General features: G+C 42.3%; 2 protein-coding genes across 4 annotated transcripts in view; both read right to left on the reverse strand.

The window, feature by feature from the left end:
- The window catches only part of TXLNA (taxilin alpha), a 9,932-nt gene extending 9,492 nt beyond the window's left edge, over nucleotides 1-440 (reverse strand). For 2 of the 3 annotated variants that reach the window (XM_085313788.1, XM_085313786.1), the window contains exon 1: nucleotides 218-439. The gene's annotated coding sequence lies outside the window, so the exon portion shown is untranslated. Of the gene's footprint in view, nucleotides 1-217 lie in introns of all 3 variants that reach the window. The other variant, XM_085313789.1, reaches the window with a different exon arrangement.
- Nucleotides 441-831: 391 nt separating this feature from the next.
- Nucleotides 832-14,053, reverse strand: KPNA6 (karyopherin subunit alpha 6). Its single transcript, XM_085313790.1, has 14 exons — nucleotides 14,046-14,053; nucleotides 11,561-11,694; nucleotides 10,741-10,836; nucleotides 10,366-10,465; nucleotides 9,965-10,059; nucleotides 8,729-8,860; nucleotides 8,419-8,507; nucleotides 7,343-7,442; nucleotides 6,149-6,312; nucleotides 5,193-5,271; nucleotides 4,591-4,716; nucleotides 3,899-4,026; nucleotides 3,200-3,378; nucleotides 832-2,584 (listed from the first exon to the last, which is right to left on the reverse strand). Exons 2-14 carry the CDS (start codon nucleotides 11,687-11,689, stop codon nucleotides 2,400-2,402), a joined length of 1,602 nt encoding a protein of 533 aa, XP_085169916.1. The 5' UTR covers nucleotides 11,690-11,694; nucleotides 14,046-14,053; the 3' UTR covers nucleotides 832-2,399.
- Between the last annotated feature and the right edge of the window lie 8,982 nt (nucleotides 14,054-23,035).

The following is a 23,035-nucleotide window of genomic DNA, read 5'->3' on the forward strand; positions in this document are numbered from 1 at the left end:
CCAGGGCCCTGCCCCGTCCCCGTTACACCCCCAAACCTGCCCCGGGGCGCTGCCCCCGTTCCTCCCCTAACACCCCAGACCCGGCCCTGCCCTCGTCAACACCCCGCCCGCGGCACCCCCATGCGGCGCCCTCCGGGCCTTCCCCTCCCGACATGACGTTCTAGGCGGACACTCATCCCCCTCCCCGCCAAGCGCGGCAATGACGTCATGCACGTACCCCGTGACGTCACCGCAAGGGGGTCTGACCCCCCCCTTCTCCTCAGCCAATCAGCGAGCAAGGCTCAGCGGCACCCCGGTACATCAGAGGGGAGCGAAGACGGAGCGGCCCCCTCCCCGGCGCCGCCCCGGTCCCGCTGCCGCCGGCGGCTCCGCTGCGGCCCCTCCCCGCCGCCCCCAGGTTCCGCGCTGAGGGAAGCGGCTCCAGCCCGGGCCTCCGAGCGGGCGCACGGCGCGCATGCGCCCCCGCGCCCCACCGCCCAATCAGCAGCCGCGGTGCCGCGGTGCCCGCCGGGAAATACCGGTGAGAGGCGGCAGCGGCGGCGGGCGGCCGGCGGTACTACCGCTCCCGGCGTGCCCCGCGCGCAGGCCGAGGGGTGCGATCCACCGCTCCCGGCGTGCCCCGCGCGCGAGCCCGAGGGCGCAAACTACCGCTCCCGGTGTGCCCCGCGCGCGAGCCGAAGGGCGCGATCCACCGCTCCCGGCGTGCCCCGCGCGCGGGGCGGCCGTTAACGGCGCTGAGGGCCGTTCCCCCCACCCCGCCGCCGTGGGGAAGCCGCCCGGAGGAGGGTCCCGGGGGAGCACCGCCCCGCCGCCGCAGCAGCCACACCGCAATCCGATGCACAGATGTAGTTTATTCGTTTAACAGCAACGGGTGCGCGGCCGCYGCCGGGCCGCGCTTCGCGCCCGCCCACGCTCCTCTTCCCACAAGCGCCAAAAGCAGGGGCATCCACGGCAGGCAGCAGCGGGGGCCGCGGCGCTGCCACGGGGTAGGCCCGCACCAGCGGCAGCTTTGCTCTCTGCAGCCAAGAACGTTATTTTTTGTTTGTTTTTTCTCTTTTTTTTTTTGTAAGGATCTTGGCTAAGTAAATTCCTCTACCAGAGTTGAGTTTAAGACAGATCTATGGTTGCTTATACAGTACGTGAGTAAACAGAGGAAAAAAAGAGGACAACCACTGAGTGAGTTCATAGACCGTCATTTCCAGGTATGCCTGCCTCACAGTATTCTATTTACATAAGTTATGAAATTTCATATATATATTTGTTCTCTGCAGCCCAATTAGAGAAATATCTACCTATATATAATATAAAAAATACAGGGATTTGACTCTTCCTTTTGAAGTAAAATGTACATGATCCAACTGTGAGCAGGAGTTAACCTGAAAACTCAGGCCTGTTGCTACTGAAGTTAACACCGCACACAACACTGCTGTCAAGTGGAGCTAATTCCTCTTCCTCCCCAGCCCATATAATGATCCACCCCAACCCTGTCAGAAAAAAMCCCAAACTCAAAACATTTTCATGAAAAAAAAATTTCAAGTAAGGATGAAGATGAGTTTCACCATTTCAACAGTTTGCAACTTCAGTCAGTAGCAATGCAAACAAAGCCTGTGCAATGGCAGCTGTGCTTCCTCTTTCAAAAGCCACCCAAGCATCCCACCCTCTTCATAGTTACCATCTTTGGGGTTGTGTTGCTTTTCTTTTTTCCTTGTAAATACCACTAGCAGTTCTTCCAAAAAAAAAAAAAAGGAAAAAACGCAAAAAGAAAAAAAGACAAAGGGAAGAATCCTTCCCCTAGGAAGCCTTCCCGGGAGTGGGAGACTTTCTGCTTCTTTGTCCATTTACAGTGTATTTCAGGGGAACTTGGCCAAGGTCCAACAGGACTGTCCACTGAAGGAGGTCGCAGAAAGGCCAGCGCTAAATTTTGCTCTTGGCAAATTAGAGTCTTTAATGAAGAGTAACATGTGCAAAAAATTAAATAGATCAACCCAGGTTTCCAAAATTGTCAGAATGCTTACTTTCTATTTGTGTTCTTACCCAACCCAATGCTGAAATCTCAATTAAGTACCCGAGGTAAAAAGTGACATTTGGGAAGAGATCACCAAAAAGAGAAAAAAAAAACACCAAACAAGAGGTGCAATCTGTTACCTCAGTGTCCTTCCTCCACCCAGATGCCTGCTTTAAAAGACATATGCAGCAGCAAAAAAGAAAAAGTGTAAGAACATCCCCTTCTCTCCATGAGGACAAAGCACTGCTTCTAGTTGTTTCTGAAGGAGGAATTGTTTCCTAACAGGTGGAGTGGGTGTTTAGCCTTCCATTTGCAAGGAGGGGGGGGTGAGACCATCAGCTGCTCCCAGTTGCTTCCTGGCAAGTTTGTGGTGTTCTTTTGCCCTCTGGGCACATTATAGCTGGAAACCTTCCATCGGGGCTTCAGGCTGCTGGAAGATGAATTGCTGCTGGTTCTCATCTACTTGAGGAGCTAGAGCAGAGTCATCCTCTACTCCAAAGTAGTGCTCAATCAGGTCAAAGGCCTTCTGGTAAATCTCTTGGTTCTCATGGCTTTGCAGGAACTCTATTTTATCCAAGCCTTAGAGAAAAGAGAAGTGGCACGTGATGAAATAAAGAAATCCTAATGTTTACACCRTCCACATCCATCCTCCCCCCTTGCTCTTGTTCAGGACCCCTGCCTGTGTTAATTTGCATTTTGTCAGCAGCACTGACATCTAAAGCTAACTCTTCCTGTTACTTCAGAGTTGCTTGGGATTTTATCTGTATCAGACACAGACATCTTTACAACAGYAGGTTTAGACAATACAGCTAAAGTAGATTTGCTCTCAGCACTCTACTGAAGACTAAACTGAAATTGGTGGAATACAACCAGCTGTGAATGGTTTGACAGTGCTGGGTTGAAAAGGGGAAGAAGCAGGCCCTGACACAATAGCCTCCCTCCAGCAGGAGGGCAGTGACTGCTTTAGCCCTCTAAAGTAAATCCATTGCTGAAAATGAAGCATCCAAGCAATATACACTCTTGGGCATTTCAAGAATTGCTCTCGCTGGGAGAATCAGCTAATTTGGAACATAATCCCTTGTTTGGTACAGACTTAGTGCTGAGTAGAAATGAAACCAATCAAGTCAGCAGACACCTGTCAACATATTCCATGGTTTTCAGTCAATAGCAGCAAGGCCACCAGCCACAACCTACCATAGGCCTCCTCAATCAAGCTGCAGTAAGGGTTGATGCCTGTCCCACTCTGATTGGCCTCCTGCTCTCCAAGCCTCAATATGTTCTCCAGGCCATTCAATGCCACCTGAACAATCTTTGAGTCCATGACAGTCAGCAGGTCACAAAGAGGCTTGATACAACCCAAGTTTACCAGGTATCTGCAGAGAAAGCACCAAGAACATACACTCAGCTTTCAGGATAGCAAGCATCACCTTCATTCGTTTAGAAAAGCTCAAGAGAATGAGTCAAACTAAAATAATGTTACTTAACAATAGTGTATTTTACCATTTTGCAAGCTTAACTTTTATCCATTARAAGGGGAGTTAGAACTCCCCTTTAAGAAAACTACCATCTCCCTTTGAAATCCAGGTGATACAAATTATGTTCAAATGTGGACTTAATGAGTAAGTGAGGTTTGGACATTTAGCTTAGTTTAAACTATTTAAAAATGTGGGGTGGGAGAAGCAGTTTGGATTTGTCTGACACTTGCTTATCCTTTTAAGGAAGGAAACTGCAATGCACAATGAAGCCTACTGTCTAGCTACGACCTTCCCTGTGTCACAGGTACTCTCCCAGAGATTCTCTAGATTCCTTCTTTACTACTTTGTCTTGCAGTTTCAGAAGACAAAGCTGCCATACATTCAGAATGATTTCCCCCAAGAGCAGCCATAGGAGTACCTGATCTGTTCTGGAGTTCCTCCTGATGTTGCATTTGTAATAGCCCATGCTGCCTCTTTCCTTGTACGAAATTCTGCTTTCTGCAAGATTTCTATGAGCACTGGGAAAATGTTTGCATCTATGACTGCCTGGGGAGAAAGAACAGTAAGAAGTGTTTGAATTGGCAACATGGTTTCTAGAAGTAGCTGAAAGAAGTCTCTATTTCTACTTTCCAATAAACTTTCCAGCCTAAACGTTTTTCAGTGATTCCTCCATCTTATTCTACTAAATCCTGTTAGTGTAGAATATTCAGTTCCATAACTAGCACAGTAGCAATCCTTCCTTATTGCCTTTATACAATACCAATGCAGATAAAATGATGAAAGACTTTCTATATAGGCCATTAAAGGCCAATTAAACCTCAACAAGCAACAGCTTTTCAAGGGGGTATCTCTAAGCATGGAGAAATCAGGACTTTATGTCCTTTTCTTATTCTAATGATCTCGGGGGGGCTCATTTCAGAGTAGTGTTTGTAGGTACAATTAGCAAATTCTAGCTGTTTGGCAGACAACTGGGAGTAGCCTGCCTGCAAAATACTGCAGAACAAACGTGAAGTTAAAGCCTCTGCACATCAGATAAAAGTTTGTAAACTCAACACTAAACTCAAAATCCAAGATCACCACACATGAAATAGAAGTGCCTCAAAGCTGTACCTGTATTTGTGCTCTGTTTCCTGCTGTGATGTTAGAAATAGTCCAGCAGGCTTCTTTCCTAATTGACTCCTTGGGACTGCTTAATAAGTGAAGGAGACAAGGCAGTGCTGAACAGTTCAGGATGACCTTATGAGAAGGAAAGCAGAAGTGAGGTCACCAGTATCAGGTACAGAACTAACTTTTCTACCTTCTTCCAATTTTCACAGTGAATGTGCTATAAAGATGCTGTTTCCTTCCCTGAACTCCTCAGAAAGAGGGAAAGAAAGGTACTTCTATTATGCAGTTGTGAAAAAAGGTACTTTGCCCCATCTCCCATATATCTTGAAATCAGAGTTTCTAAAGCTCCATTTAAAGAACAAAAACACACACCACACACATCTAAAGAGAAAAAAAAATAGATGCTATTCTGATGAGTCTTGTTTCTAGAAGTCTGCAGCACTCAGACTAAGTCACACTGATGGAAAACGGACTGCTACCAACTAAAGCATTCACATTGAAAGAAATCATGCACTGGTAAGAGACATTTTTTGACAACTGTAAGCATCACTAGCATCAAGAGTTGTACTATTCTCTAGTTGAATCTGTAAGACAGAGCTCCTCACCTGGGTCTGGATGTCATCACCTGTCACAATGTTGCCGACAGCTCGCAAAGCTGGAGAGGCCACTTTGTAGTCATTGTGCCTGCAGAAAAGACAATGTAGGGATAAAACACAAATCTGTCAGATCACATGCACCTGAATCTTTAAGAAATTCTCTCTCCAGCTTATCTGCACAATTTAGAATTCCATCCCCTAGCATGTGGAGGAGACATTATAGACAGAAGTTTTCCATGGGATAAGCAGAGACTGAATATAAACTTGTGATAGAGACAGTTTTAATCTCTGGCATGCAAACTGCATCACCTTCATCTCAGTAACATATCTGATCCCCTTCCTGAACACAGTTGTTGTTAACCCAGTGAAGTCACCCAGATTTTTTCCAGGAGAATTTTGGAAGCAAGTAGCTTTTTGTTCTATCAATTCTCAAAATTTAAAGAGAAGATACCCATGCATTCAAACTGCAAACAAAACATTTTTGTTCAAGTTTCCACGTAGATCTCTAAGAACAACAGTGTTTAGCAAAAGCTGACTTGCCTTTGTCTTTTTATGTCCAATTTGTCTAGTGACTAGGCTTCCATGAGCAYGTCTGAAAAGCCTGCGAGCATGAGACAAACTATGCTAATCAGTACAACAGTCTCCATTCACAGAACAGCCTAAGTGTCAGTCAGGACTTCTGTTATAAGTTCTTCCCAGCATACAGTATTAATTCATATTCCAGCACTAGAATACTCAAGTTTCTCTCAAGGAAAAGCCAGTAAGATACAGCCCTCCACCTGCCTCAGACATTAATGTAACTGCTCCAGATTTAGCAAAAGTATCCAAACAATACTAGATAGTAGCTGGATTCTGTGCCCACCAGAAATGGCAAGTGCGCCCCAGTAAACTTTGGTATGAACACATGCTCAGCCACGTGTTGCCCATTCTCACCRCTTCAGCTCTGAGAGAGAAGAGATACTTACATTAACAGCTCCACCAGTCGTCGACACACACCAGAGTCAATAACTGCTTGTATTTTCTCATTTGGGCCATCTGATAAATAGGAAAGAGCCCAGCATGCATCTGCCAGCAAGTCAGAGTCACTGTTGAATAATAATCGGGACAACACTGGTAGGCAGGGAGATACCTACAACAACAGCAACSACCCAGGAAGGTTAGTCACATTGTCAAGGACCACTATGCTTGCATGTAAAACATCATGTGGCTATGCTGACTGCTAAGATAAGGGTTGAATGTCCAGTTTCCTTCTCTAAAGTCAGCAGCTTCCCAGACAGTTTACATGGCTCAGAATCTAACATTGCCTCAACAGCTTTATTCCTAAATTAAAATTATATCCCTTCCTTTTGGGCCAAGTCCAGGCTCCCAAGACAAGTGCTCACTGTACATGCTACAGTTTGGAAGCTGCTCACATTTCTTTCATAAGAGCACTGCTCCATTTCTTGCTGTTAATCCAAAATAGCTCAGTACATAGAACTGCAACCATCAATAGTTACACCTATGCTTACTCTGCTCATTTGTAAGTGTCTTCATTTACACTCAGTTCAGATTTCATCCCTCACTGCAGCCTCCCCAGCTTTGACAGGTGAACATTCAAGTGAAATAGATCTTAAACCATTTTATTTCTACCAAAAAAGAATGGGACAGATCTGAAGGGTCAGCAGAGCCCCTTAGTAACAGCAGCACAGCAGGAAAGGGAAAACTATCACAGCTCTTAGGTAGCTGTAACAGTTCAGAGGTAGCCCTGTTTTGTTGCATGTGTGTGTCTCAGAATCAGGTTTTAATCATGATTTGGAATGAAGTCTCAAGACTTCCAGAGTTCCTCACAAAAGGGTTCAGAGAAGCCCAGAGCATGCATTCCTTGCACAAGTCAGAGTTCACCCCTTGCTTGAGCAGCCCAGTYGATGGGCTGCCAACTGAGTGAGATGTTCAGAGGTTGGCAGAAAGCTAACTGGGCACTCAAATCCCTGCTGAACAGTAAGATCTCAGTCTCAGCAGGAAGAACCTCATCCTGTTCCTTCTTGGAATGGCTTATGAAAGTCCAAGTGCCAGAAGTAATTTGGACTAACACCTTAATTGGGTCTCCCCCCCAGCTGCCTGCCAATAAGGTATTTGGTCTCCCCCCCCCAGCTGCCTGCCAATAAGGTATTTGGTCTCACCTTATCAAATTCAGGTGGTGGATTCTTTCCTCTGCACAAGTTTGACAAGGCCCAGACAGCATTTCGTGTCATTGTCAACCTGGTGGACTTCGTAAGGAGCCTAGAGACAGTTACCATCAATTATAATTATAGCCTTAGTGTAGGATGTAAGTTACTGGAAACCAGCAAGGGAATCAAAAAAATGAAGAAAAAAACTAACAATTCTTGCTGTAACTCAAGTCATGCTCTTTGTCACAAGCCTCTCAATAAGCAAGATAAAATGAAACACAGCTACTTCTAGGATGAATAGCTATTGTCCCTACAATTTAAAGTAACATTGAACAGGAAGGCAAGTTGCAGAAGAAAGTGTATTTTAGAAGAATGCAGTTCCAAATCTGACTTCAGCCAAGGCAGATACACTTATCTGAGGTCAGATGGTTCTCATTTAATGAGACCAGCCAACAGGAACTGCTGTATCTCAACGCTAATGAATACCATGAGCCCTGCTGACTGAAGTCCTCCTCAGACAATAATTGCTGCTGAAAGAGGCAATTGACAGAAGTGTAACAACTTAAAAGTCATTTGTGACAAAGCATCAGTTTGCCAAGGACAGGGCAAAGTAAACATTTTTTCCAAGAGCAGTAAGTAGTACCTGACAGCACACCCTCAAAACAGATACACCATACTAGCTGCAAAGAGAAGGCAGTATGCAGAGACCTGTTCTCCTTCCTCAGTCCTAAAGGAGCCCATTGAGACAGGCTTTTGAAACTCACAGCATCAGCACAAGACCAGGCATCCAAAAGGACACACACTGAAACAGCAAGCCCTGTGACATCAGAGAGAAGCACACTGCAAGGGCACTCACTTCAGATTCAGAGCAGTATAAAGGTTTGTGAGAAGGCATGTTATCTACCAAGTCCCACTCTACTTTCAGATATTGTCTGAACAACTGCTAGTTTATCTGTTACCAATGGTTTGATTCACAGTAAACACTGACACATATTGCTAGGGAACCTGTTCACCTAGCAAGCATATTGCTCTGCTGTAGTACAATGGGACTTCAAGAACTGTATTGGCAAGTATTCATGGCTACTCACATTAACAAAGGAGGAAGAATAGCGCAGTTAAGGACATAATCTCTACACACAGAGCTGTCTCCAGCAATGTTCCCCAATGCCCAGACAGCCTGAAAGGAAAGAGCAACAGTTTTAGCATTCACAAAGTCTCTAAACAGAGAAAGAAAAGGGCAGTGTGCTAAGGCGGCATTTTCCTATAACTCCAGGTAACTGATACTTCAGTTCATGGTCTGAAGCCAGTTGTCAGACACCACTCATTCTGAACACTATTTTTATCATGTTTGGTCCACTGTGGTTCTTTCCTACCCCTAAAGAAAGAAGTGAGCCTTACCTGTTCTTGAACATCCTCAAAGTCAGAGTTTAACAGCTCTATAAAGATAGGAACTGCCCCAGCCTCAATTACTATCTTTGTTTGTTGGGAGGTTCCTGATGCAATATTCGTCAGTGCCCAGGCTGCTTCAAACTGAAACAAGCAAATAGATGACACAGGCATGAATTAAAAATCCTGATACAGTAAGATATTCACCACTGAATTTTGGTTGTTATTCTTTTGCCCTCTAGTAAATATAAAGGTTGTGAGAGGGAAAAGAAATATTCCATGAAACACCTCTGTACCTGAAGAAAAAGGATTATGTTTTCCTTAAGGACAGCAAAAACATGTCTACTAAATGCTTTCTCAGATGCTATAGCTTCTCAAAGAATTAACAAGTGAAAGCAACCATCAGTCACACCACATCATCTCACACGTATGACCACCTTCCAGTATGACAAGTAAAAACATGTAGCCTAGAAATATCTATGAAGTAGAAAGCTTCATCTGTGCAGTGCAGACAGCCAGTTCTAGTCCACTGCCTTGTCTGGCTAATACCACAGAGATGCCTTAAGTTAAGTGAAGTTGAGCAACAAGTTCTCCACTTTCATTGCTCATTCATTACTTGATTTAAGTACAGATTTACATTCAGTTCTCCTTGAAGGTAAGCCCCTATAAGGTTTTGGACTGGARGACAGGAAGGAAGGCTGTCCTCAACCCTAAGATTAAATCCCATGTATGGAAGTATTTAATCCCCACAAAGTAACTATGGTTATTACCAAGCTGGAAGGAATCTCCAAAGCCATCTAGTCCATCCCTCTACCCCACAGCCGGATCAGCTCCACCTAAGCCATTTCTAATAAGATACTTAGCCTGTTCTTAAAAGCCTTCCAATAATGGAGATTTTTCCCTACACAGCATATTCCAGGGTTTAAGTATCTGCCAGCAGAAAGTTCAGACAGGAAAGCGAAACTTTCTTGTGTGGCAACTTGGATATGATTTCTTGTCCTACCCCAATGGAGAGCATATATAAATTACGTTTTTTTTTGCTAGTATCATTGAATTTAGGGCAATTTATAATTTCCCTTTGTCTCCTTACAAGCTTTATGTGCTATCTTTATTTTTTCACATCCACAATATGATCCACATCTTTTGGGTCCAAGACAGCACTTTTTCCTAAAGGCACTTGTGTGTTTCTCAGCTGTGAAGTTAATGGCTACATACCATCAAGAATTCATACCGTAGAGCCTTTCTTACCTGTAGCGTGCAATTTTCACTTCTTTTCAGAAATTCAACAAATCTGTCCACCACTCCTTGAGTGTTTATCACTTCATCTATTGGAGGATTTGGCTCTGAAATAGCAAGGCAGTATCAGAACAGTATACAGAGGAGTAAACAAGCATGGACAATTACAGAACTGAATGGTTTCCAAGTTGTACTGAACTGGACAGGTCAGCTCCCCAGAATCATATTCTGAACAGTTCATCCAATCATAACTTATTAGCAAATTTACTAGATAATCAAGTTTCTAGATTGAAACTCCCCCAGACCCAAAGTTGCTAAGCTTCTGTATAGCACAAGTCCACAAATGCTCTCAACACAGAAGCTACATCAAATCCATCAGATTTAGTAACACAGATAAGATCAGCTGTATTTACCTTTGGACAGTAGCTTCCTGAATTTCTGAGTAGTTGCCAGCTGTAGATCAGGGTCATCTGAGAAAAGCATCTCTACCATCTCCCTTGTAATCACTCCTTCCTGAAAGGACAGAAAGGAGATAGAACCATTCCATTTCACACAGAGGTTACTAAAGGTATTGCAGTCAAGGCCAGCTATTGATTTTGTGCTTAGCTAGTAATCCAAAGACTCGCAACTCAAGATTACAACACACTATAAACTGGAAGAGTCTTCCAGTTTATTATAGAAACACTTGCAGCATTTTCAAAAGCAGGGGAAAACAAAGGCAAAGCTTGTCAGTTCACCRCATTAAATCAATCTGAAGATGTGACTGTAACAAGAAAAAGCCACCTTACCCCACACGTTGTGGAACTGACATAGGAATCCACAAGGAGGCTATCAAACATGGAGGYATCTTCATTAATCAGTTCCACATTTCTTCTTTTAAAGAGCTAGAAAAGAGAGTCTTATTAGAAAGCAATAATGAAAAGTCTTCATAACCAGATATTCTTGTTCCACAAACAAGATACTGCCAGCTAGATTAAGTGTAATTTGAATTAAAAAAAGCAGCCATTAACAACAGCTATGCATGCTGAAGACTAGTTTGGCATACAAACCTTGATAATAAAACAAGTCAAGTCTTGCCCTCAGATATGCAAATACCCAAGTCACTGAAACACTGGTATAGACAAGTGCAGAATTTAGCCTAACAAGCTCAGGAAACTAGGGAGAAGACAGCTTGTAGATGACACTAACAGAGCACATATTTAGTTAGAGCCACACACATCACTGGGAAATCTCACTTTCATAATTTTTCAAGCTTAAAAAAAAAAAAGCTCAGAGTTGAGAAATACTTTCACCCCATACTTTCATTTACTTTTTCTGCTTCTTGAGGAAACAACCCCATTCACTAATTGATCAAGAAAGTCTTAAAAGTAAGGATCCATGAACAAAAGCCTCCAGTACCCCAAGAACAAAGAGCCTGGAGCTCTTGATATGAACTACAGTCTGTACTAGACGCACAGGGGAAAAAAAAAAAAAAAAGCAAATCTCAGTTGGAACAGGAAATTCGGACTCCCAACAAGTCTTAATACACTGACCCTTGAAGTTTCCAGTCTAACAGAAGCGCATTCCCTATTGTGTTAGGCTGCATACAAGCTAGTCAAGGTGAGTTACCTGTTGCTCTCGTTTCTGTTTGCGCAGTTGGATCCCTTCCTCTTCTCTTCGCCGGCGCATTTCCTCAGGATTTAGGGCTTTGTTCTTGTAACTCTTCATTCGATAGTTATCCTTTGCAGGGCTTGCCATGGTTTCTGTAAAGAGAAAAATATCTGCTTCAGATTTCTTTTCATTCTCCATTTTATAACCCACCCGCCCTCCTCCCTAAAGTCAGCACACATGAGACCAGGCATGGAATAGCCAGATCAAACTGCCTTTTAGATTAAAAACAAGATTTAGTCTCTTAAATACTGAAGTAGAAGTTTCAAGTTAGAATGCGATTCTGACCTTGTCTTAACAAGATGTGAACTAAGAGTATTGTGAAATCTCCAAAAAGCACAAGAGTAGATTTATTGCTCTGAAAGCAACCTCAACCTGACTTCAGTATCAAGCACACTACCCATGGGTAAGGCCTCTACTTAAAACAGCTTCATTGTTCTCAAGAGGTGCATACCTAACTTCTGCCTGGGTTTTCAGCAGAAACAGTTTCCCTGCTATCATCATGGCATAAAAATCACACGTTAAAAGAATCTTTCCTAGATTCAAAGGTCTATTAAAGACCATCTAGCAACAACTAGTTTGTCAATCAATACAACTACATCAGCTTCAATATTTTAGAGCAGTCTGAAAGCACCCAGATTTGTATGCATGGCAAAAATACAACAGAATTCACAGCTGAGGCTTTCAATTCACAACACCGAGGCTTTGATTTCACACTTCTAAGAAAAAAAGAAAAGCTGTACCTAACAGTAATCTGACAGGACAAACATGGCCTAAGTGTTCAGTTCTTGACCTAAGTATTTTGCCACTTCATATTTATCTGACTAATACAGTACTTCAAACTTTATTGTTTATTTCCCTCCTAGTCAGCAAAGTGACACTGCACTATTTGGCACCATGAGAACAACCAGGACCAAGCAGTAATTTGGATACAAAAGGAAATCAGCTCCTTAACTGCATCCAACTATAGTCCACTGCTTTGACCACATCAACTCCTTTTTGCATCTTTCCAAAGGCTCCCTTTCTCCAACTTATGAAACAGATTGCTTGGCTTAATTTCTGTGACCTTCAAAGGACAGGAAGGAACCAATTATGATATACAGTATCAAAGTGCTAACTAATCCTGTGCCCAACAACTTACTTTACTCTCAGTCTGACGGATACCAGTAGCTTTGTTTTCTTCCACCTGCTTTTAGCACTTGGAAGGAATGTCCTGTGAAAGTCTGCAATGCTATCTCATTATACCTTTTCTTTCAAACTTTGAGCACTGCTCAGCCATGTTGCTTACAAAAAGTTTAACTCTGACTGTTATCAGCTGCCTCCAGCCATTCTGTAACCATTCCAAAATCAGCTGTAGAAGTTTCAGAGCTCACTGCCCTACTACTGGAGAAGTCCACAGCTATGCCAGGATACAGACACACAAGCAAAGTATAAATATCCAACATTTCATTATCACAGAAAGAAAATCAACTGAGGAATTCACATGTTAACATGAAAGGCAACAAAAATACTTCTGTTCTATGATTTCAGAGAAATAGCTAAAGACAGAACACTTTGGGGGGGGGGGAAGACTTAATTTCATAGTATCTGCTTTCTAAGAGGGCATTCCCTTACCTAGCCAAAACAATCAAGAGGCTGTTCTTGTGAAAAGCTATGGGAAAAAAAGCAAAAACTCCATTAAGATCCAAGCTTCTCAGGTCATTTGCACTGTAACAAATACAGATGTCCCTAGCAGATAGCTCTGACCCCATGCTGTCCAGAGTTGCGAAACCATTTTGAAGCTTGGCAACTGACAGCTGCAGCCAGAGACAACACATTGCTTGAAGAGATGGTGTAGCATGATGAGCTTTAAGTTTAATGGCAACTCTGAAGTCTTTAAACACACACACAAACCCCTCACCATAACTCTTCAGCAGCAAAAGCAGTATTCCAGTGCAAGATTAGAAATTGCTTTTCAGTAACCTGCTTAAGACACACTAACAATCTGAGCACCTGCTTAAGTGGTCAGAATTTATAAGAAAATGACTACATCTTAAGCAGCAAGGAAGATGTATACAGCCTCAAAAAAAAAGAGAGACAAGCAGAGGCTGAAGACTGCAGAGAAGCTACGCAACTGCTCCCACTCTTTCCAGCAGCCCTTTATGCCAAAATTGCAGGGAAGGCACCTTATTTACTGAACAGCAACTAATTCAGAAGATAGAAAAGATTTAGAGAAGAAAAAAAAAAAACATAGGCTTTAGGGGTTTGTATCTGCTCTTACAGTAGCAAGATGTCATCTATACATAGATTTTAATTCAGGAAATATTTAACTGCTGCTTATTTTGTAGGCGTTAAGTGTTCATATTACTATCTCAACACTAACTGCTGTTATATCTACATAGAAGAGTAACAGTTGCTAGTTTAATTCAGAAAGACACAGAATCCTTGAAAAAGACAAATTTGTTACCTCCTTTTGGAAAGTGAGGTCTCCAATTAAAATGTAGTTTTAAGAAAGGGAGGAGGAAAAAGTGATTAAGTGGGTTAATACTGTATACAGGATTACCAGCCAGTTAGTCATATAAATAGCTAAACGACACATGACAGTTCAGCTGCCTGGAAATTTGCACAATCCCACTCAACTAGGCACGCCCTGCACACTGCTCTGGACAACCTGGATTCTGGGTGTCAGGAAAACAGCTAAGTTAGGCCATGCTATGCACTCTCAGAGCACACTTAGCATGTCCTGTACCTCATGTGACAGAGCTAAGAACTCTGCTGTGCTGCAGGGAAACCCCAAAGATACAGTTAGCCACTGAAGAGGGAGCTTCCTGACAGCTGTATAACCATACACCACTGTCCAGTGGAGTACCTGGCACTTGATTTTCTACTATATCTTGCACACATTTACCACTTCAGGTGCTGCTGACTTTCCCAGACTGTCATTCATCTCAATACTTTAATGAGATTCTAACACTAATTTATTACATTGCATCTAATTTCTATGGAGACAGATGAATATCACAAATGCAAGATTATGACTTCACTGTGAGCTCAGCAGATGCTGTAGGCAGCGCAGACTGTAGCAAGCACAAGCCTACGAAAAACAGAACAGAAAGATGCCAAGCACATACAAACTCTTTACTTGTAGTGTTTCTGTACAAAACATCTAGCTAATCCAGTATATCTGCAAGTCAAGCTTCAGTGTTAGCTGTTAATTCAAATTCTATCAGTGTAAACACCCACAAAACTCTCTCACTAAGTCAAGATTATTGGAGTAATTTGGATTTTATGGTTAGGAAAAGCAATCATCTACTGAGAGCAGTGATGCTCAGGCCACAGATCTTTCACTTTACATTTTAATGTTTTAGCTGTTGCTCTGATAAGTTTCTGCTTTTAAAGAAGAATTCTTGACTGCAAGATGGCCATGGAAACCTAACTAGACCAAGTTTCTCTTAAATAAAAGCTATAAAACTTTCATTGCTGCATTTAGGCAGCTGCCCTAAACTTTTAAGTGCTATCCTCCTAGGACAGCATCTTATACTGCATCTCTCCTAGGAAAGGTTTTTCTCTAAAAGCCTGTTAAGCCCTACCTTAAATCAAGATAGCATCAGCTCACACCCTAGAATTATGGAGTCGCTCTGATGTTATTCTAGCCAGGATTCCTGGACTCCAAGCTTAACTGCAGAGCTTGAAAAACTATGCAAGATGACCATTTCCCTCTACGCCAGTGGTCRAGCTGCAGCCTGTCAGCTGTCTGCAGCATGCCCAGAGCAAATCACGCAGCCTGCAGCTGCTCCCAGTGCCCCTTTTCCAAGGCCACAAGCAGACTGGAGACCAGATGAGCTGCTCTGGCAGTTCCTGCAGCCTGCTCACCACCAGCCTCTGCCCTCAAGCCCTGACCAGCCTCCAGTCAGGACAGGTACATGCACCCCATTGCCAGCATAGAGGAAGAGAACTGCAGACACGCAAGCACAGGTGCCTTGGGACACAGCTCTGAGCCAGCAGAGCCAATCTAATAGGTTGCCACACAAGGAAGGCAGACCTACTGCACACATTATATATATTTCAGCACAGGACACAAGAAGGCTATGCAGCCATCTCACTAGAATGGCTGGACTCCTCAATGCCAGCACAGTCCCTTCACAACAGCTCAAGACTGTATTTTTACTCCTAGAGCTGCTCATGCGAGAAGGTAAGCTCAACTGAGTTTGCCCAGAGCAAGGAAGGAGGGGGAGCTTCCCACACAAAGCAAACCCCCAAAACCAAGACCACATGCATGTCTTKCAGAGCAATACTGTTAGACAAGGGCCAGAGCTTGCCCTGTTCTACTAAAAATATCAGCACAGCATGAACACATTGGTATAGAAAGGAAAACAGGAATTAGGACAGAAGAGCCTTAGTATGAGGCACCTCCTCCACCAAGAGGAAGAGCAACAAATAATCTTTCCAACAGCAAAAGCAACAGCAAAAACTAGTCCAGCTACTTATATTTCAGGCCCTTGCTCATACTTTAGTCTTACTGTCCTAATCTCCTGCTGCAAAAACCAACCTAGTTTTCTAGGAACTTGTTTTCCTTTAAGTTCAGCATCCCTTGGATTATTCTAAAACATAAAAACCTGTCTTCTCCTTTTTCACTGGAAAATTAAACCTGATTACTGAAAGTTCCTTTAAAGTATCTGAGTTTCCTTAACAGCATATTGCCATTCACCTACCACAAAATAGCTCAAACTGCGTTATCCTTAGGTTAAACTCTTCTAGTCAGGTTAATCTTCTCCAATATAGAGGTAAAAAACAGCAGAGAAAACTTAGTACTACCTGTTAAAGACACAGCCTGCAGAGCTTCAAGCTATTTCCTCTTAATACCTCTGCAAACAGTTCTACTAATCATATTTGGAAAGTTAGTTAATACTTCTGTAGAAGATCACTTGAGGATCTGCCATTTCACAACAAAAAACTCATGGTGTCCATTCAAGAAAAGCACAAGGAGGCTTACGTGGTCAGAACACTATTTTAAGTGGGATTAACTAAGCCTGGACCAGATACCACTTCTGCTCTAGGAATCCCCTGACTTCACATAGTCCCGTAAGTTGGTGCCTTTTATAGCTAAGTATCTCCTTGCAGTAGTGAAGTTTATTCACAGCAGCTCCACTGAAGTCACAGTGTTTGCATTTAAATAGAGTTCTCCTATTGAGCATCTGAGCTCTATCTCCAATCAAATCTGCCAACTATGAGCCTTAAGATGCCAAACCAGACATTGAATTCAGTGCTAACATAACACATTAAGTAGAAATAAATATTTATATATGCAGCCTGATAATCCTTAAGTCTATATCCTGAACACGTAACAGCAGGTAACCCTGGCTCTGCAGGACAAATTCTGAAGTCTGTTTGTACATTTTGACAATTTGCTTTAACAGAGCTCAGCTACGTAAAGCTTTGCTTAGACACCTCAGAGGAAAAAAAAATCCCATAAAAAACAATCAGCTTCTCTTACTCTCAGAGCAGGGCTGGAGGGGGAAGCCCATCTGGGATTTCTGAAGTCCTGTACGATCTTGCCTCCTGGTATACAGCACATCCTCAGCATATACAGTTAAAAGGCATCCACAGCTTGTTGCCATGAGGACACCACCTTTGGAACCAAGGTATTCACAAAAACTATGCAATTTAAGTCAAAGCAAGGCTTTATAAAGCTAAATCGTAACTCATACTGGAAAGGACTTTATAACAGGATTCTCAGCTCTCGGGATCCTTAAAGAGCTACAGATGCAGTCAAACTTAGGGACAAAGTTAAACTGAATTATACCTTTTCCTTTTAATTCTTAAAATTAATGAAACCTTCAGGAGCTGGAAAAATCTTGTCTCCGTCTGTAGGTTTTGTTGGTAATATTTTTCCTCAGTGAAGCAAACTTTTTTGTTCTATTCATTCAATATACGGTAGGGATTGGAGAATGAAGAGTATTTACAACTTAAATAACAGAACAAGGAAAGCCAATGAAAAAAATTGACTTTGAAGGCTCAGCAGAGCACTCAAATCCTGTAAGCCTCTATGTAAATGCCAGCATAAGCTACAGTTTTCAGATAGAAAACTTTAATTCTAGGGCCTTTACTGGTACACTAAGATTATCACAGCTTCTTAATATTGCAGGATCAGAAACTCAATCTCACTTTTCTCCAGATGATGTTCTTCCAATTTCTCTGCATTACAGAAAGCATTTGCTTCAAACATTTTTCAACTGATGATTAAAGCCTCCCAGCTGAGTCACTGCAGGGACTCATACGTCTAAATCAGGACTTGTGCTGCTGAGTCAGACTGAAGCAACAGAACAGAGAAACAGTTACACTGACAAATTTGACAACTATTTTTAAGCCTAAACACCTGTTCACGAAGGTAATTTTTATAAGATACTCATTACAGCTCTGTTACTGGGCATAAGATACATCCCTAAGACAAAGCCTGCCAGCAAGGAAGACTGACAGCCACACATTCAAGGTGGGATATGGTAGCAAGATTATACAAGTGTAACTAAGTGTCTTTGATGAATTCCATCAGCACTGATCAATTAGTGCCTAGGTGGTACGTTTCAAAACTTAGCCCAGCTGAGAGCACAGGTTGGACCAGATGACCTTCCAATCCATTTTCCTGTGATACTATAAACTTGGTCAGTTACAATTAAAAATCAACCACTAAACTACAAAATTCCRTTTGACCAGCCCTGTTTGATATATTCCTTGGATTCCTCCCCACCTCACCCCCAGCAGCAAGTTTCTCCATTTCATATACTGGCTTGAAAATCCAGAGGATTTCCAAACTCCTCCTGGCCTGCCTCCCTGTTTGCACAGGCTCTGAACTCAGTACCTTCCCCTACAGCATGACACCCCTGCCCTGCTGCTGCAAGGCAAACTGCCACAAGTACAGCAGTGGTTACCACTCTTGGCTGCCCTCAGTCTCCCCATATTCACCATCCAAGAGCAAGTTTTGTCACACTGAGTTACAAGGGGATGTAGAAAGCCACTTTACAGATTCATACAGGTTTCTCCACCTTCAGGGTACCAAGGAGATTTACAAAGTGAATAGGAAACACAGGCCTCTCCATTAGCACAATTATCAAGAGAAGCAGCCTAGTAATTCTTCGTGAAGTCTGTTTTCAACAAAATGTCTGTGCTTCAAAAAAGGTGTCCTTCAGGAGTAGCACAAAGTTTAAATTAAGTTGATTTAGTAGTAAACATTAGAGCAGTTCAGATCATACAAAGTGAACACTTTACAATTAGAACAAGATAACAGTACTAAAACAAAGACTGAAGACTCACCACCTGAAAATATTGACAACTGCTTGCATATATTGCAGTTACTGAGACATTTTTAAAAAGAAAAAACAAATCTTTGTGATATTCTTAGAGCTAGGGAAGAAGGGGACTGGAAGGATATGCCAATCGTTATCTGAAGCTACAAAGAGTCAGTAGCAGGCAATGGGTATTAGGCTGAGTACACATTATTGCTTCATGATCTTTCATTCCTCCATAAGGCTTAATTGCTAACATTTATTACTCAAATTCTCATTATTTCTGCAGTCAGCTAGTCAAATACAGCTCAAGAACACAATGACAGTTAAGCTTGGAAACTTGATTCAGTATGAGCTGAATGCCCAGCTATATCAAGTATTTTGCTTTTCTAAGCCTATCAAGTCAATCAGTAGCTGTGGTATGAATCCAAATTACTTTGAGATCACTGGGCAGATGGCATTATAGGTCTGTCATGTTAGTTTTGGACATGAATTTCTTATTGCTACCATCTATTTACAGCTGCAAAGCAAGCCTCTGGCCACTTCTACATTCCTTCTCCAATTGACACTTCTTTCCTCAAACCATCAGCAAAGCTGCTGTTTTAAGTGAACAAAAAAAAAAAAAAAAAAAAAAAACAATGCAACAGAGGCAATGCAACAGTATTAGGTACTTCTCAAAGTGTTTCAAAATCTAACCTCTCTCTAGTATATTAGCATTAATCAATAATTTCTTAGTAAATTTAGAATGTCACTTTGAAAACTATAACTGAAGTCTTGCAGCTACAGTAGTAGTAACATCTGAGGCTAACTTAAAATAAACTGCTAAAACTACTTCTAAGTTTACTCTACAATTAGCAGTGCTTCTGTATGTCATTTTCATTTGTGAAAGAGTTGCTTAACTTTAAGCAACAGTAAAAATTCATCTGCAATTCAGATCACAGAATGTATTTTACATCATTCTGACCATTGATATGTCCTTAGTTGAGCATACTGAACTGAAACACCTGCTTTACAAGGTAACAGAAATTCTTTGTAACAGCAGCTACAAATTGGGACACATCAACTTCTCTAGAGAGGTCTCTTCTAAAAAGGTGCATCTCATAACCATTTCAGTTGAGACTATAGAAAGGAGTAAACAATTCATGGTTCTTAAATACAAGTCAAATGAACTTTGCAGAATTACTTGTATACATCCATAAAGACAGCCCTAAACAGCTATAAAAAAATAGGTTCTTTAACAAAATTTGTTATTTTATCTACCTGAAATTATTGGTAGTTTTCCAATGAAGAAAAAGTTGGAAAAAAATCATTCCATTGCTCAGAAGATACAAAGGGACAAGGAAATCAAATGATTACACACACAGAAGAAAAAAAAAAAAAACACACACACTACATAAGAAGTCCTGTCAAAAGATGCAACAACTGAAGACTTCCTGTATGGTCTCAAAATTATCCCAGCTGGTGTTAAATCTTGGAAAAGTATCAAGCATTTGTGGTCTTGTCACTTGTGCACTTCTGTTTTGAATGTTTTAGCTCTGCTGCTTTTATGTTCTCATGCAGGTTCTTAGTGTTTACTAAGAATGAGCACCACAGATTCAGTAACCTCCAAGAGCTGTCTTGAACACAGCTTGTCGCTATCCCCTAGCTGGGTGCTTTGCACATAGTACATTCTGTGCTAGTAAAACGCTTATCCATGCAGTTATTTGGCTGTCTGGTGCCGCAATCACCATTGGCTCATTCCCTTCTGTTTTAGCTACCAAGAGCCAGCGATGTGATATCATTACTGGAATGYGCAAGCGCTTTGCTGATGGTGCTGGCTGTGGAGGGGGAAGGGAGTAAAGCAAAAAAAAAAAAAAATATTTGAGAGAACTAACAATCATATAGTGTACTTGTCTTTCATTAGTGTCTATCTAACATTAAGACTCCTTTTACCCTATCTGTGCCCCAATGTAAGAACCCACCTAATCCTCAGTCTTGTTCAAAACTAATTTCAGCTCTACCTCCTCCTAACTGTTTCATCCCAAATCTAAAGTTTGAGGGCTTTAAGTTCTTTGCAACCTGATTCTCATGTTCTAAGACATTCAGACTTCCTTAAGAGTGTACTGATGATCTATCAGGTATAACAATCTCTCACCTGAGGCCAGACAGTCCTTTGCAACAGTTCTAAAAACACACCTGAACAGTAAGTCTGACTAAGCCAACGTGCTTGAGTTACAGACATGCCCGAATTATAGGAGTTAAAGCAACCAGAAACAGTGGAAGGAAGCCAGACAGCTGTTAAGAGCCTGACAAGCTCATCCTTCCCAACATGTGCTTTGCTACAGAAACAAAACAAACAGCACTGTCTGGTTTTTGATAAGCAAATTTGAGGTTGAGTCTCACTAATACAATAGTGGCAAACTGAAAGGATGAAAAATTAGTACTTTCACTATTACACTAGCTATTTTAATGACTGAGCTCCCCTTTACAAAGTTCATGTTTGCTCTCTGCTAAACACAAGCAAACAAAGCAAACTAGCCAAATAACTCATCATCCATCAGCCACAGAGGTTTTGGTTTAAGAATCAAGCATCACATACTACTCCATCTGCTAAGCAGCACAATAAAGACATTTAGACATGTAATTTGCAGTGAACGAAGGAAGACCTGRTGACCATTTCCAGTAACACTGAGAAGACCAATACTCTACAGCTACTTAAAAACACAACTGTGTTCAACCTGTGACTTACAAAAGAAAGGGGTAGCAATGTTGTCCTTCCACAATACAGCCGCATTACCCCAAAATATGGGCAAAGTAGTCCTGGTTTATTAAAAAAAATAAAAAGCRGTTACACTAGAACTCAAAGGAAGAAGAGTATTAAGTTGTTACTGTCAAGAAAAAAGTCTGCTTGAAGCTCCAACAAGAAAGTGAGGAGTGGAAGGGGAAAGGATAAGAAAGCTCCTTTGCACAAGTGTCCTCAGCTGTGGATAACACACAGTTTTCAGACATCYGCCAGCAGGCCTGAGGACATTTTTCTACTCAAAGTTGCCAGTCAAGATTTTAAATCTCAAGCTATAAATTAAGTTTTAAACGCTACTCTACACTGGGTAGTTCTGGAGCCATTGCATATGCAGGCTTGCAACCACTAACTTCTGGAACATCACAAGAGGTATTTGAAGATGAAACAGGAGTTTGACAAGGTCATTTTGATCAAGCTGCACGCCACTACGAAGGGCATTTAAGACTTCTGAAGGCAGGCCTGGTTGAGAGATAATATYGCTGCTTAGAATTGATAAGAAAGTAGTCCTTATTTCACAGGGAAATCTTATTCTACTTTGTAAAGGATAAGCCTACTGTAGGCTTGCTTTTCACATTTACCTCATCCATTCAAATCCTGCCTTGCTACTTTAAGTCTCAAAAAAAGTGACATTCTTGCTTCCTTGAGTAGGGAGCTTTCATTGAAGCTATGTCAGAGACAATAAAGGAAGTCTTCCATTATTGAAATGCCTTTTGAAGGGCAATGCTCAGTTACAATTTRTTTGTAGCTAACAAGAGATAGCTATCTGCTATCTCTCTGAACCCTTGCTTAAGTACATTTAGTTATACTGCTTATGAATATACAGAGTCACCCGCTACATTCATTTCCTGCGCACAGCCAGTGTGGGTATTTGTTTGTTTTGTCTACAGTGACATGCTGTACAGAGTCAATGCTACCTGACAGCCGCTACCCATTTACATTCACATTTAGTAAATATCAGCAGTAAAGAGTTCACCCTAGATTTTCTACCATGGCAAGAGACAAGYACAATCACATGCAAGTAGGGTTTTCATCCAGCTTAGCTTGGAATTGTAACTCGTAATTGAGATTCATACAATATGGTGAAGTAAAAGCTGCATCCTACTGCATTAGGATAACGCACAGAATAACACRCAAGGTAAAATGAAGCGGCCCCGGCTGGGACATTAGAGCACGGAGCAGCGCAGCAGGMGCTCACCCAGGTGAGCCCCCGACTCCCACAGACTTCAGGATTTAGATGAACCAGACAGCAGGGGAGGGACAACACGCCGCAGACACCGAGAGAAGCCCAGCGCCGGCAGCGCCCTTCAGACCCCCGCTGCCCCGCAGGCTTCGGCCCAGCGCGCGGGGCGGAGGGAGCCCCCCGCCGCCGGGCCGCTCCGGGCAGGGGCGGCCCGCGGC

Source organism: Rhea americana, unplaced genomic scaffold (genome assembly GCF_003343005.1).
Source record: "Rhea americana isolate MKP2758 unplaced genomic scaffold, rheAme1 scaffold_396, whole genome shotgun sequence".
NCBI classification, from domain to species: domain Eukaryota; kingdom Metazoa; phylum Chordata; class Aves; order Rheiformes; family Rheidae; genus Rhea; species Rhea americana.